This window comes from Podarcis vaucheri, assembly GCF_965113315.1.
Source record: "Podarcis vaucheri genome assembly, chromosome: 4".
Lineage (NCBI taxonomy): Eukaryota > Metazoa > Chordata > Lepidosauria > Squamata > Lacertidae > Podarcis > Podarcis vaucheri.
The window spans coordinates 4,185,171-4,201,598 of record NC_138762.1 but is presented as its reverse complement, the minus strand read 5'-3'; the positions used below and the strand labels follow the sequence as shown (position 1 = coordinate 4,201,598).

General features: G+C 45.6%; 2 protein-coding genes across 12 annotated transcripts in view; one reads left to right on the top strand and one right to left on the bottom strand.

Annotated features, from left to right (window-relative positions):
• Window positions 1-16,428, top strand: part of LOC309530363 (uncharacterized protein) — a 215,866-nt gene that overhangs the window by 49,816 nt on the left and 149,622 nt on the right. The window lies entirely within an intron of this gene.
• Window positions 1-16,428, bottom strand: part of LOC309530330 (uncharacterized protein) — a 64,640-nt gene that overhangs the window by 24,275 nt on the left and 23,937 nt on the right. For 5 of the 10 annotated variants that reach the window (XM_082219186.1, XM_082219178.1, XM_082219185.1 and 2 more), the window contains 3 exons: window positions 6,913-6,994; window positions 6,360-6,442; window positions 6,114-6,240 (listed from right to left, as the gene is read on the bottom strand). In XM_082219186.1, the coding sequence (XP_082075312.1) occupies window positions 6,114-6,240; window positions 6,360-6,442; window positions 6,913-6,994 (292 nt within the window). Of the gene's footprint in view, window positions 1-6,113; window positions 6,241-6,359; window positions 6,443-6,912; window positions 6,995-7,396; window positions 7,890-10,136; window positions 10,227-15,696; window positions 15,780-16,011; window positions 16,094-16,428 lie in introns of those variants that run through there. The other 5 variants (XM_082219183.1, XM_082219181.1, XM_082219182.1 and 2 more) reach the window with 4 other exon arrangements.

The window sequence follows — 16,428 nt, the reverse complement described above, 5'->3', positions numbered from 1 at the left end:
AAAGATTAACAAAAGCTACATCAAAGCTACCTCCTTATTTTTATGTACCCAGGAGGCCTGGTAAGCAACTGGTCTGTGTTAGAATGCTTTACACGTGACTGACAGACATAGAGAAAATGGCGCAGAGATGCAGAGGCTTGTGGGATCGATCAGAAATCAAGCCAATGACCCAAACCCAGTCAAAGCGATGCTTTCACCATTGACACAGTAGCTTGCTTCATTTTTCATAATTCCTCATAGCAATCCCACATGACCAGACACCTACACCCACAGTTCTCAGGATGGTTACAACATAAAATCACAACATGAAAACACAAAACACAAACCCCAAAACCTGTAACCCCCACCTCCCCACCACATTTTAAAAGAGAATTAGATGTAAATCAGCCAAAGGTCTGGTTAAAGAGGTGTGTTTTTCCCTGGCGCTTAAAGCTGCAGAAAGGAGGTTTTTTCCACTCGTCGTATGATTTTTTTGATGGGCACAGAGATAGGAGCTCTTACTGAAGCTTTTTCCACATTCCACACACTGACAGGGTTTCTCCCCTGTATGAATTCTTTGGTGGGAAGCGAGAGAGGAGCTAAAGCTGAAACGCTTTCCGCATTCCACACACGGATACGCCACATCTCCCCATGCGTGCTGGGTGGATTCCAGCAACAGTTTTAACAATTTACATATTCAATAAAATTGGCCACATGTTATAAAAGGAATATGGATTGTGTCCCCTCGCCTTCTTGATTTCCCCTGGCAAACAAAATTTAAGATACTGAAACTGTGGAGCCCAGAATTGAACACAGTATTCTAGGTGGGGCCTGACCAAGGCAGAAGAAAGTGGTACTATTCCTGCCCTTGATCTGATTCTGCCTTCTGCCACATTGGCCTCCGCTCCCCTTTTGGTGTCGTCTGCAAATGTGATGAGCATCCCCTCAGTTCCTTCATCCAAGACATTTATAAAGACGTTGAACAACAACGGGCCCAGGACAGAACCCTGCAGCACCCCTCTTGTCACTTTTCCCCAGGATGAGGAGGAACCATGAAGGAGTCCTCTTTGGGATCGGTCAGTCAAATCCACCTAACAGTTACCTTGTTCAGCCTCATTTTACCAGCTTCCTCACATAAATATCACGGGGGACTTTGTCAAAAGCCTTACTGAAATGGAGATGCATTATTTCCACAGCAGTCCCCTTAGAAACAGTCTGTAACTCCATCCAAAAAAAGAAAAAGAAAAAAGAGAGATTTCTCTAGCTTGACTTGTTTTTGACAAAGCCATGCTTTCAACCTGTCTGTTTATGTTGTGAATCACCATGAAATCTTCAGATGATGGGCACAATTTTTTTAAAAATGATAATAATAATAAGGATATTGACAAGCTGGAACATGTGCAAAATAATAATAATAATAATAATAATAATAATAATAATAATAATAATAATAATAATAATATCTTTATTGTCATTGCCCCCTTCGGGGACAACGAAATTACTTGACTGCTCCATAAAAACACTAATTAAACAATACAGTATAACACAGCAAGGGAGATTAGATGACTTTCAAAGTCCGGGCTGACTAACCAAGATGGTTTTGTTTTATTTATGCATTTATTTCATTTCTATAGAGCCCTATAGCAGGGGTGCCAACTTGAATAAAATATAGGAGAGGTTTAGTAAGTCACGCCTCGGTTAAACAGTCACAGGATGCGGTTCATGCATGCCATTTGAATGGCTATTCCTATGAACTGGGGGGTGGCCCCCTCACATATCTTATTGGGGGCAAAGACTGTTGGGATACTGCCAGGGAGACAAAGTCCATCATGGCCCCAAACCGCCTGCCGGACGATCCATCGATCTCCCGTAGGCACGCAGTATCAGCAATTAGCGACATGAGTTTCTAGAAAATGTCTTGCCACATTCCAGAGCTCTTGTACACTCTATCAGCAGATAATGCACAGCCAAAGTCGCACTCAGGAGAGCATTATTTACAAGTTTATTCAGCGTTGATCAGAACTCAGAAAAACATGACTGCCTGCTTTAGTGTCTACGACACAGAGAGAAAACGAAAGCAACAGCAAACATAAACATCCTGTGAACAGGAAATACGCAGACTCTGTGACTCTCAAAGCCTGCTCCCTTTTAAGGTGGAACGGAAATATCCTAACATCCTCCCCCTTTCTGTGTAACCTGTAGTACCTGTGGTTCAACCCAATTGCAACCTTTGTACGTAAACCTTAAGTTGTTCTCTGTTAACAACCTTAGACAACAGATCAGCAGGAATTTCATTTCCTGGCATGTAGGACACCTGAATGAGTCCTTTCTGAATACACTCTCTTGCACAATGTAGCTTAATCTGAAAGTACCTGGTTCTTTGCTTGAAACTCTCTGAGTTCAGCAAAGCCAAACACGATCTATTGTCTTGATTCACTTGTACAGGACATTTCACAGAAACTCTGATGTCCTTAAACAGTTGCATCAACCATTCACAATCCATGAGTGAAAATGACAGAGCATTGAGTTCTGCTTCACAGGAACCTAGGCTCACTGTCGTCTGCTTTTTGCACAACCAGTCAAACAGACAGTGGTTGCACATGTAGCATACTCCAGAAGTGCTTGTACCATCCGTGGTGTCACTTCCAAAACTTGCATCTGCAAAGATTTCAAGACCTCCAGTCTTCTGACTGGTGAACCTCAGCCTGTAGTGCAAAGTCCCTTTCAAATAGCGGGCTATGCGCTTCAGAGCTTTCCAATCCTGAACAGTAGGATTGTTAGCATGTCTGCTAAGCAGGTTAGCGCTTACAGCAATGTCAGGTCTTGAGCATCTAGCAATGAAATTCAACTTGCCTAGAATGCATCTGTACAGCGTTGTGTCAGAAAACGCTTCAGCAGTACTATCTACCTGGTAACCTGTCACCATCGGTGTGTCTGCTGGGTTTGCATCAACCAAATTCAACCTGGTTAATACATCAGCAATTTTCTGTGTTTGGTGTACCAGAAAATTACCTGCTTGGTCCCTCTCCACCTGCAGAGAAAGATAGTTGGATACCTCACCAAGATCCTTCATGTCAAAGTGCTCCTTCAGCTGAGCTAGGGTGCTTTGGTACAAAGCCTAATTCTTACAAAACATCAGAAGATCATCAACAAAACATAAACAATACAGTTTGTTTTGCCCCTCCTCCTTGACAAACACACATGGATCAGCTTTGCCCTGGTGAAAACCTAGAGAAAGCAACGTCTCAGTGAGTTTTGTGTTCCAACACCTGGCACTCTGCTTGAGACCATATAAGGATTTCCGCAGTTTACAGACCATTCCCTTTTGTATCTGCATCCCGTCAGGTGGAAGCATATACAGTTCCTCCCCCAAAACCCCGTACAAAAAAGCTGCATTAATGTCATGATGGGAAACATGCAGTTTCTCCTCTGCAGCAATCTTGAGCATCAGCCGAATGCTCTCATATTTGACTGTGGGAGAGTAGGTCTCGTGGTAATCCTGTCCTGGTACCTGTGAAAAACCTCTGGCAACCAATCTGGCTTTGTGTCTGACAACCTTGCCATTCTGGTCTGTCTTAGCCTTGAAGACCCATTTGCTGCCAACCAGTCTCATCCCTGGGACCACCGGTACCAACTCCCATGGCATTAAGCCAAGGCTCAGCATCTTTAGAGGTTAACTCCTGAACCTCTTTGAAGCTTGAAGGTTCCAACACCTTCTCTGAGCTACTAAGAACAGCAGTTGCTGTCTTAGAACTCACCAGCAAATCTCTTTGGAGGTCTGCCCTTCGTGGCTCTCTCAGATCTGTGTACTAGACGCAAGTCTTCTGGACTCATCTCCTCTTTCTTAGGAGAAAAGTGACCAATGGTGAACAGTGGTTTTTCCAGTTCATTGTCAGACGCATCAGATGGTCTGACTGAGGCCTTTGCGCTCTTGTACTCTGCTGTGTCATCACTGTCACTGACACCAGCAGCAGCGCTGCCCGCTGAACTGGAATCCGAACTCTGGTCATCATCTTCCTCAGCAGCTTCCTCAGCTTTAGCTGCTTCTTTGACATCACCTTCATCCTCCTCTGGGTAACTCTGGAAAATTCCCACATTTCCCCCCCACTTAGGATTGTACTCAACACTCTTTGTGAACTTAATGGACTTAGAATCAGTCATCCATACTCTGTATGCACAGCGGAAGTCGCACTCAGGAGAGCATTATTTACAAGTTTATTCAGCGTTGATCAGAACACAGAAAAACGACTGCCTGCTTTAGTGTCTACGACACACAGAGAGAAAACGAAAGCAACAGCAAACATAAACATCCTGTGAACAGGAAATACGCAGACTCTGTGACTCTCAAAGCCTGCTCCCTTTTAAGGTGGAACGGAAATATCCTAACAAAGACCCCTCAGACTCTAAGAGTTGGCTCCCATTCCCTACACTCACAGGTCACAGGACAGTTACAACATAAAATCACACAATGAAAACACAAAACACACACCCCAAAACCTGTAACCCCCACCTCCCCACCACATTTTAAAAGGGCATTAGATGTCAATTAGCCAAAGGGCTGGTTAAAGAGATGAGCTTTTCACTGGAACTGAAAGCTGTATAATGAAGGGTTTTGCAAAATTTGTATGGATTCTGTGATGGGAAGTGAAACTGGAGCTATCAGTGAAGCTCTTTCCACATTCCACACACTGATAGGGTTTTCCTCCTGTATGAATTCTCTGATGCCTAGTGAGATTAGAGTTTATACTGAAGCTCTTTCCACATGCCACACACTGATAGGGTTTCTCCCCTGTATGAATTCTCTGATGGTAAGTGAGATCGGTGTTCCTACTGAAGCTCTTTCCACATTCCCCACACTGATAGGGTTTCTCCCCTGTATGAATTCTCTGATGGGAAGTGAGATCGGTTTTCCTACTGAAGCTCTTTCCACATTCCCCACACTGATAGGGTTTCTCCCCTGTATGAATTCTCTGATGGGAAGTGAGATCGGTGTTCCTACTGAAGCTCTTTCCACATTCCACGCACTGATAGGGTTTCTCCCCTGTATGAATTCTTTGATGCTTAGTGAGATGGGAGCTCTGACCAAAGCTTTTTCCACATTCTGCACACTGAATGTGCAGTGTATGAATTCTTTCATGCTTAGTGAGATTGAATCTCTGACTGAAACTCTTTCCACATTCCACACACTGATAGGGTTTCTCCCCTGTATGAATTCTTTCATGCTTAGTGAGATTGGCTCTCTGACTGAAGCTCTTTCCACATTCCACACACTGATAGGGTTTCTCCCCTGTATGAATTCTCTGATGGGAAGTGAAAGAGGAGATATGACTGAAGCTCTTTCCACATTCCACACACTGATAGGGTTTCTCCCCTGTATGAATTCTTTGATGGGAAGTGAAAGAGGAGCTATCAGTGAAGCTCTTTCCACATTCCACACACTGATAGGGTTTCTCCCCTGTATGAATTCCTTGATGGGAAGTGAGAGAGGAGATATTTCTGAAGCTCTTTCCACATTCCACACACTGATAGGGTTTCTCCCCTGTATGAATTCTTTGATGGTAAGTGAGATCGGAGCTGTTCCTGAAGCTCTTTCCACATTCCACACAGTGATAGGGTTTCTTCCTAATGAGATTTCCTTGATGGGAAGTGGAATTGGAACTTTTTCCACTTTCAAGATATTTATACAGCTTCTCCATTGTGGGGATTTTGTCATGGTCACCCTTGTCCTTGATTTCCAGTCCATCACTATCTGGAATGAAGAGTAATGGATTAGTGTCTCAGGGAGAAATAAAGGAAGAATACTTGTTAACTCTGGTAATAGAGGAATAACACAAGTGGGTTAGATGGAAGGTTTTCTGAAGGGTTGCTTGCATTAATTAACGGGGATCAACCGACATCCATAGGGGAACCTGTGATTCGATAAGCTACTTTAACTTCCCTAACAACTCTGAAATTTACAGTTAAAATGGCCTGGGGAGTTCAGACCAGACAGATCCTTGTTTAGAAGTTGCAATATTGTAATCCCAGGAGTCTTAAGGGGGCGCTATTGAGTTCTGTGAAAATATATGAGATTCATCACAGAGAGCTGATTTGAATTTAAAAACAGATGATTATGATTCCAATGGGATTCTTACCAAGAGTGGCCACGATCCCATGATTCTCCTCCATGACGTCCTTATGCAGAGCTCTCTGGTCAGGATCCAGCAACGCCCACTCCTCGTCCGTGAAACGAACAGCGACATCTTCAAAGCACACTGGACCCTGAAAGAAAAAAGGGAAATGTCCTCCTCTGAGACAACACTGTTGTTCACCACCACTCCTTGAGCTAGGACATTGTTCCACCCCTTGGCCTCTGTCCCCACAAGGCAGCTTCCCCTGACCTGATCTGGATCCACAGCCCCTGCTTCCATTCTCTCCCTAAGAAAAGATGGATGAAGAGGTCTTGCGGGCATCATTCTGTCACCTGCAAGAGGAAAAGGTAAGGGGGAGGCCCAGAGTGCTTGCTTCTCTCACAGGTGAATCAGTGCATCTCAAACTACACAGGGGCCTTTGAGAAAGTCTCACCTGCTGAGTGCATTTGGATATTTGGGTGCATTAGAGATGTTAGTTGTGAAAAAAATATATCTCCCCTCCTCTGGGCTCTTGGTCCCAACTATCTCCCCCAACAAAATATGGAAAAAACCCACAGATGAGTTGGGAAAACCAGCAAAATGAGACTAAACTAAACTAAATGAGATTTTAATATTTTAATGTTTCAATATTTTAATGTTGTATTTTAATTTTGTTTTTAAGTTGTAATCATTCAACTTGTTTTTATTATTGCTTGTTAGCCGCCCTGAGCCCAGCCTTGGCTGGAGAGGGCGGGGTATAAATAAAAATTATTATTATTATTATTATTATTATTAAACAGAGAAAAAACTCCTTCCTCCTTACCCAGTGGCCTCTCTCTGGTGTCCAACGGAGGCCTCTCTGCCTCACAGGAATCCAGGTCCATTTCTGCAAAGAGATCCTTTCCCTGAAAAAGAAACAAGGATTCAAAACAGAGAATGGGGTGAATGATTACTCCTGACAGTAAGAGCTGTTCGACAGTGGAATTTGCTGCCAAGGAGTGTGGTGGAGTCTCCTTCTTTGGAGGTCTTTAAGCAGAGGCTTGACAACCATATGTCAGGAGTGCTCTGATGGTGTTTCCTGCTTGGCAGGGGGTTGGGCTCGATGGCCCTTGTGGTCTCTTCCAACTCTATGATTCTATGATTCTATGATTAAAAAACGAATCTCAGGGCCAGCAGCTTTAAAAGTGTCAGATCTCATTTCATGGATGCCATCCCAGAAAAAGAATGGGCCAACAGTAGAGCATTATGGGATGTTCTCTGTCCTGTTTGGAGCCCCTTTGGAGTATCCAGAGGAAAGTCTCTCTCACCTGCTTTCTCTCCTCTGCCTGACTCAGGAGGAAACCTTCGGCCAGGGCCACCGCCTGGGAACTGGTCTCCGCTCCGCATTCCCTCACCCAGCTCTCCATCTCCAGGGGAAGGACAGCCAGGAACTGCTCCAAGATCACAAGATCCAGCATCTCAGCTTTCGTGTGCCTTTCTGGCTTCAGCCACTGATGGTCAAGGTGGTAGAGTCGGCTGCAAACCTCTCGGGGTCCTTTGGCCTCCTGGCAGCAGAACTGTCTCACCTGCCGGCTCTGCACCTCTGAGCGGAGGGTGTCCTCCTCACCCAGGATCTTCTGCACAGAGCTTTCCCAGAATCCCCCACTGCTCCCAGTTTGGATGGCATGGCCTCTTCCTGCTTCAGGGCCAGCTGAGTCTCGCTCATCCATCTGTGCTCTCAGGAAGCCTCTGGGAGATCGGAAGGAACCCTTTGGTCTTCTGCTAAGTTCTGTCCGTCTGAATGAGAAGCTCTAGCAAATCCTGCAAAGCAAATACATGGTTCAGTTACAAAAGCTGTCTAATATCAGGAGAAGAAAAAGGTTCCCTGAGCAAGCATGGATGAGTCTTGGAGGGAACCACGGCTGGACTGCACCACAGCCCAAACCATGAGCTATTTTATTTATTTAAATTTCTATAACACTTCATATTTTAAAGAGAAATCTCAAAGCGGTTTATAGCATACTAAATCTGTGGGGATAATTAGGGAGGCAGAAGAGGATATATTATTGAATGATATCCTTCCTAACACGCACTAGCAAGTTCCATATTCTAGTTCCATACATCCCCCTTTTTTAGATTACGCAGCGATCAGCTTGTTGCTGACTCATCTGACTCTTACTATTAAAGATTCCTTCCTGGTAAAATCCATTCCAATCCCTTTTAAATGAATAAGCACAATAATCTGATTCACGTTAATATAAAAGTTTACTCACAGATTCGTTCACGTTCACAGACAGGCAGGTTGTTACATAACAACTAGAACTATTCCATAAAGAACTTAGTCCCAAATGACTGCCACTAAGGAGTCACTTCCCCAAACACACAGCAACATACAAAATGGAGAAGACACACTGATCAGAAGATGGAGGCCATGCGCTCCTCCATGCTAGTACAACAGACTGCACCCTCTTCAAGTCACATGTAGTGGAAGCCTGTCCCAGCTCAGGAGGAAACAGGAAGTCTTCTTCTGAGTGGTAGAAAACATCCCCTAATGTGTCCACTGTAGGAATGTTCTACTTGACTGCAGTTTCACACCCCACAAAATCAATAAAATAGAAATAAAACAAGGTAAAGAAAGTCAAATATATAGACTATAGTCAAAGCAACATAAGAGGAAACAAATACTCTCTTAAAGATATCAAAATACAACATTACAAAGGAGGTCAACTACAGAATAGATATTTAACACAGTAGGGCTGGGTGAGTCTTGGCCTCACCCCCTAGACCAGGTGGAAAGGGCCTTTCTAAAAAGGAGAAGAAAGAGGAGGAAGAGGAGGAAGAGGAGGAGGAGGAGGAGGAGGAAGCAGCCTCTAGCCATCCTAGAAGGAAGATTGCAATGCAAAATGTGGAGGCAACGGAAGGGATTTCTGGGAGAAGAATCAGGCTGGTTTCTCCTGCCATCCAGTCAATGCATGAAGTCAGACCTGACTGACAAGGAAGTCATTTGTACCTTGTGAATAATGGATGCTTGGCTCTAGTGGGGGTCCTCACCTGGGGGTCCTCAGGAGTTGCTCCCCCCACCCCCACTCCCCTGCTTCTGTCTCCTTTCTTGAACTTGGACTCTCTGCTGCTCTCAAGGCAGACTCCTGGGGTGGGGGTCCCTTTTTCTTTGCTCTTTGGGCCAGGTATGTATCTGGAAAACCCCAGAGGGCCAGGTGGGTGGGGTCAAATACATCTCCCTTGAAATTTAGGCAGGAAATAAATAATAATAATAATAATAATAATAATAATAATAATAATTCTCTTAGATAGCTTAACACACAGAGAGACAATGATGCCAAGGTCCCTGGAGGCTCAGGGAGTAGCAGCGCCCATTTCCGGCTGCTTTGCCAGCAACAATCCCTTTGGGAGAGAGAGGATGTGGTCCTGGGATGCCCTGCTCTGGGTGCGAGGGGATTGCTGCAGTGGCCTCCGTGGGGAGCTGCCCTGGGAGACACTGGGAAACTGGTCTCCAATGCAGCAGCCAGACTCTGGGAAACTGGGATCCCTCTCTTTATTCCTGGCCTTTCTCTCCCACCTTTTTTTTTTGGGGGGGGGGCTAGTCCACCTCCTCGTCCAGTTTGGAAAACCATTTGCAGATGTTCCCTCTGTTGTGCAATGAGGCTGAGCGACGTCACACAGAGTTAAAGTCCCAGGGACTCCTTTGTTTAAAGAAGGGAGATTTCTTCTGAAAGGGGGGGCGGAGGGTCAAATGAGTTTGGGATCCTCAGATCTGCAGGAAGGAGAGCGTGGCAGACCTGGCCCCTCCCTGGCAGGACCCTCTCCTCCCTGATCAGCCCCCCCAGGCCCCCTCCCCTGCTGCAGCCCTGGGACCCCCACCAGATCCCAGAGAGAGAGGAGACTCACCAGATCCCAGAGAGAGAGGAGACTCACCAGATCCCAGAGAGAGAGGAGACTCACCAGATCCCAGAGAGAGAGGAGACTCACCAGATCCCAGAGAGAGAGGAGACTCACCAGATCCCAGAGAGAGAGGAGACTCACCAGATCCCAGAGAGAGAGGAGACTCACCAGATCCCAGGAGGGGAGAGCGAGGCAGCCCTTGCAGGAGACACACCAAAGCAACACCCCCCCCCTCCTTGCAGGAAAGGACTGAGGAGGGAGGGGCCTTGGCTCTGGAGGACCTGGCCCCCCCTTGCTTCCTGTCCTCTCTAGGAAGGCAGCTCGGTTCCCTTTAACCCTTGCCAAGCCGAGTCCCTCCAGCTCAGCCCTCTCTCGCTTGGCAGATCCTCAGATTCTTATTATTTCTTATGGATTTCGGGGGGCAGCTGCCCCCCCTGGCTACTCCAATGCCCAGATACCCTTTGGGGGGTTAGGCTCTTGGCTGGACTCTGAGCATCTCCCTCCCTTGGCCGGAAAGTGGAGGAGCAGCTTGCAGGGAAAAGGACCAATTCTGCAGCTCCAGCTCCAGAGGCATAGCAAGGGCAGGTGGTACCCGGTTTCACACACACACACATACAGAATTTTTTTTCATCAGTAAAAGAAGTTACACACAACTATTTAAAATATTTAGAAATAATTACAAATGAACCGTTTGCTGAGAGTCAGATTAAAATACATGTCCACATTTTAAATATCTGGATGGGCTTGCCAAAAAGAAAAGCAGGAAAAAGAACTGCAGGCAAGGAGTTCCAAAGTCTACCTGTGTCGCCACACTAAAACTTTGCTTTCTCACTCGTACAGGTGTTCTAGGTGGAACCAGTAACTGTGCCAGTTTTCTCAAAGCAGTTGACCTGGGAATACATGGGGGAAGGCAATCTCTCAAGTAAACTGATCAGAAGCTGTTAAGAGCCAGCCTAGCCCGAGAAACGTGGCTTTAGGGAATTTTTTGTAAACCAAGCTTTTTTCGTTAAGCACCTTTCATCATCCTCAAGCACCAGCACCAGCCAATAGTCATTTTAACCACCAATCAGAAAGAAGCCGTTCCAAAGCAGTGTTGTGGTGCAGAGACAGACAGACAAGTCTTTGGGAGCAGCCAGATTTTTATGTGTCAAACAAAAGCACCATGCATTGCCCTAAAAGTGATCCATGCGACGGTCATCTCCAGGCTTGACTACTGTAATTCGCTCTACGCGGGGCTGCCCTTGAAGCTGTCCCAGAAACTCCAGCGGGTGCAGAAAGCGAGGCTCCTCACGGGGTCCCTGCCATGGGAGCATATTCACCCAGTGCTTTTCCAGCTGCACTGGCTCCCGGTGGAGTACAGGGTCAGATTGAAGGTGCTGCTTTTGACCTTTAAAGCCCTTCACGGCCTAGGACCCTCATACCTACGGGACTGCCTCTCCCGGTCTGCCCCACGGAGAGCCTCAAGGTCCATAAATAGCAACACCCTAGTGGTCCCGGGCCCTAAGGAAGTTAGATTGGCTTCAACCAGAGCCAGGGCCTTTTCAGCACTGGCCCCAACTTGGTGGAACGCTCTGCCTCATGAGACCAGGGCCCTGCAGGATCTGATTTCTTTCTGCAGGGCCTGTAAGACAGAGTTGTTCCACCAGGCCTTTGGCTTGGAGCCAATTTGATTCCCTCCCTCCCTCTCTTTCTTTTTTCCTTTCCTTCTCCTTCTGCGATGAGGCTACATTTTAATATTTTAATGTTTCAATATTTAAATGTTGTATTTTAATTTTGTTTTTAAGTTGCAATCATTCATCTTGTTTTTATTATTGCTTGTAAGCCGCTCTGAGCCCGCTCTGAGTCCAGGGAACATTAGATGCTTCTAATTTTTCCGATGAAGTGTTTTATTCAGTCTCACCTGCAATCATGTGTGCTGAACACACAGAAACACATACAGATAATGAAATTACTGGGAGTTACAGTCTCCAAATAAAACTCAACACATGCAAGCAGATTCATGGAATAGTATACATCATTTCCCCATCTCCTTTTTAAAAAACATTATTTTTCTTTATCTTCATGGTACAGAAAGCAATAGTTACAACAGTAAACAAAAAGTAACTTGTCCTGATGGAATTTCAGACTTTCAGCATGTCATTTGTTAAAGTTTCATTTCATTATTCTAAAACAGGCATCCCCAAACTCGACCCTCCAGATGTTTTGGGACTACAATTCCCAGCATCCCAGACCACTGGTCCTGTTAGCTAGGGATGATGGGAGCTATAGTCCCAAAACATCTGGAGTGCCAAGTTTGGGGATGCCTGTTCTAAAAGACCACAATACATTTTCCCATGAATCATAGAATCATAGAGTTGGAAGAGACCACAAGGGCCATCGAGTCCAACCCCCTGCCAAGCAGGAAAGTGTTGGGTGAGTGTTGGGTGGATTCCTGCAACAGTTTTAACAATTTATATATTCAACAAACATTTGCCATGTGTTATAAAAGGAATATGGATTGTGTTCCCCCACCTTCTTGATTTCCCCTGGCAAACAAAATTTAAGATACTTAAATTGTGGTGCCCAGAATTGAACACAGTATTCTGGGTGCGGCCTGACCAAGGCAGAATAAAGTGGTACTATTCCTGCCCTTGATCTGATTCTGCCTTCTGCCACATTGGCCTCCGCTCCCCGTTTGGTGTCATCTGCAAATGTGATGAGCATCCCCTCAGTTCCTTCATCCAAGACATTTATAAAGACATTGAACAACAACGGGCCCAGGACAGAACGCTGCAACACCCCTCTTGTCACTTTTCCCCAGGATGAGGAGGAACCATGAAGGAAGACTATTTCGGGTTTGGTCAGTCAAATCCACCTAACAGTTACCTAGTTCAGCCTCATTTTACCAGCTTCCTCACATAAATATCGAGGGGGACTTTGTCAAAAACCTTACTGAAATTAAGATGCGCTATTACCACAGCAATCCCCTGAGAAACAATCTGTAACTCCATCCAATAAAAGAAAAAGAAAAATTTATCTAGCTTGACTTGTTAAACAGTCACAGGATGCGGTGCAAGCATGCCATTTGAATGGCTATTCCTATGAACTGGGGGGTGGCCCCCTCAAATATATTATCGGGGGGCAAAGAGCCCTCAGACTCTAAGAGTTGGCTCTTATTCTCTATACCCACAGGTCTCAGGATGGTTACAACATAAAACCACACAATGAAAACACAAAACACCCCCCAAAAATCCTGTAACCCCCACCTCCCCACCACATTGTAAAAGGGCATTAGATGTCAATCAGCCAAAGGCCTGGTTAAGGAAATGAGTTTTTCCCTGGCACTGAAAGCTGTATAATGAAGGGTTTGGGGAACTTTGTATGAATTCTTTGATGGGAAGTGAGATTGGTACTCTGACTGAAGCTCTTTCCACATTCCACACACTGATAGGGTTTCTCCCCTGTATGAATTCTTTGATGGGAAGTGAGATCAGAGCTCTGACTGAAGCTCTTTCCACATTCCGCACACTGATAGGGTTTCTCCCCTGTATGAATTCTGTGATGGGAAGTGAGAGAGGAGCTACATGTGAAGCTCTTTCCACATTCCACACACTGATAGGGCTTCTCCCCTGTATGAATTCTCTGATGGGAAGTGAGATCGGAGCTGTTCCTGAAGCTCCTTCCACATTCCACACACTGATAGGGTTTCTCCCCTGTATGAATTCTGTGATGGGAAGTGAGAGAGGAGCTACATGTGAAGCTCTTTCTACATTCCACACACTGATAGGGCTTATCCCCTGTATGAATTATTTGATGGGAAGTGAGATTGTGGCTGCGGGTGAAGCTCTTTCCACATTCCACACACTGATAGGGCTTCTCCCCTGTATGAATTCTCTGATGGAAAGTGAGAGAGCAGCTGTCAGTGAATCTCTTTCCACATTCCACACACTGATAGGGTTTCTCCCCTATATGAATTCTTTGATGGGAAGTGAGAGAGGAGATATGTCTGAAGCTCTTTCCACATTCCACACACTGATAGGGTTTCTCCCCTGTATGAATTCTTTGATGGGAACTGAGATTCTGGCTGTGAGTGAAGCTCTTTCCACATTCCACACACTGATAGGGTTTCTCCCCTGTATGAATTCTGTGATGGAAAGTGAGAGAGCAGCTATCAGTGAATCTCTTTCCACATTCCACACACTGATAGGGTTTCTCCCCTGTATGAATTCTCTGATGCTTAGTGAGAGAGGAGCTATCAGTGAAGCTCTTTCTACATTCCACACACTGATATGGTTTCTCCCCTGTATGAATTCTTTGATGTAAACTGAGAGAGGAGCTCTGACCGAAGCTCTTTCCACATTCCACACAGATAGGGTTTCTCCCCTGTATGAATTCTTTGATGGGTAGTGAGATGGGCTCTCTGACTGAAGCTCTTTCCACATTCCACACAATGATAGGGCTTCACCCCTGTATGAATTCTCTGATGGGAAGTGAGACGGTGGTTGAAACTGAAGCTCTTTCCACATTCCACACACTGATAGGGTTTCTCCCCTGTATGAATTCTCTGATGGGAAGTGAGACCGGAGCTCTTCCTGAAGCTCCTTCCACATTCCACGCACTGATAGGGTTTCTCCCCTGTATGAATTCTCTGATGGGAAGTGAGATCGGAGCTCTTCCTGAAGCTCTTTCCACATTCCACACACTGATATGGTTTCTCTCCTGTATGAATTCTCCGATGGGAAGTGAGAGAATAGCTCTGACTAAAGCTCTTTCCACATTCTATGCACTGATAGAGTTTCTTCCTAATGAGATTTCCTTGATGGGAAGTGGAATTGGAACTTTTCTCACTTTCATGATATTTATACAGCTTCTCCATTGTGGGGATTTTGTCATGGTCACCCTTGTTCTTGATTTCCAGTCCATCACTATCTGCAATGAAGATTAATGGATTAGCGCCTCAGGGAGAAATTAAGGAAGAATACTTGTTAACTCTGGTAATAGAGGAATAACACAAGTAGGTTAGATGGATGGTTTTCTGAAGGGTTGGGTGCGTTAATTAACGGGGATCAACTGACATCCTTTGGGGAACCTGTGATTCGACAAGCCTGGCTCTTCTCTCAAATGGATTTTGTTTGGCTCCATCATGGCATCCCTCCGTTTCCAATGTCAGTCTTCTCTTTGGACAACCAAAGACTGACGGGAGGAAAAACAAAAACTGAAAACCTGACAGAAGCTACATCAACTTCCCTAACAACTCTGAAGTATACAGTCAAAAGGGTCTGGGGAGTTGAGACCAGACTGATCCTTGTTTAATAAGCTGCAACTGGAGGAAAAACCTTCACAGAAAATAACAGTAATTTACTATTCAAGGTTTTTTTTTGGGGGGTATTGTAATATCCAGTGTTGTAGGGGGCGCTGTTGAGGTCTGTGAAAATATATGAGGTTCGTTACATATGGAGTTTTGAATTTAAAAACTGATATTATGATTCCACTAGGAGCCTTACCAAGAGAGGCCACGATCCCACGATTCTCCTCCATGACCTCCTTATGCACAGCTCTCTGGTCAGGATCCAGCAAATCCCACTCCTCATCCGTGAAACAAACAGCAACATCTTCAAAGCATACTGGACCCTAAAAGAAGAAGGGGAATGTCCTCCTATGAGACAACAGTGTTGTTCACCACCACTCCTTGAGCTAGGACATTGTTCCACCCTTTGGCCTCTGTCCCCACAAGGCAGCTTCCCCTGACCTGATCTGGTTCCACAGCCGCTGCTTCCATTCTGTCCCCATTCAGAGATGGTTGAAGAGGTCTTGCGGGCATCATTCTGTCACCTGCAAGAGGAAAAAGGTAAGGGGGAGGCCCAGATTGCCTTCTTGTCTCACAGGTAAATCAGTGCATCTCAAACTACAGAGGGGCCTTTGAGAAAGTATCGCCTGATTAGTGCATTTGGATATTTGGGTGCATTAGAGATGTTATGTGTGAAAAAATATATCTTCCCTCCTCTGATGAGTTGGAAAACCAACAAAATGAGACTAAACAGAGACAAAAATCCTCCCTCCTTACCCAGCTGCCTCTCTCCGGTGTCCAGCGGAGGCCTCTCTGCCTCAGAAGAAATCTGGTGCATTTCTGCAAAGAGATCCTTTCCCTGAAAAAGAGACAAGGATTCAAAAGAGAGAATGGGGAGAAGGATTAAAAAATGAATGTCAGAGAGAATTCCGGCTGATCGCAGGAGTGAAGACAAGCGGGATTTCTCTCTGGAGAGGGAATCCAGCTCTTGGGAGGAAAAAGGGGGTCTGGAAGGGCGCCGCAGCCCCCCAAAACACCCCTGGAAGGAGATCCAGGGGGCAGGATCCCGGCACGGCCGTTTTGCGATCCCCCCGGGCGCCAGGTAACCTCCTTTGGAGGCGACGAAAGCAGCGGGATAGAAAGGCAGGCAGTGGGAAGCCATTACTATCCTCCAGGAGCGAAGCCCCGAGCTTG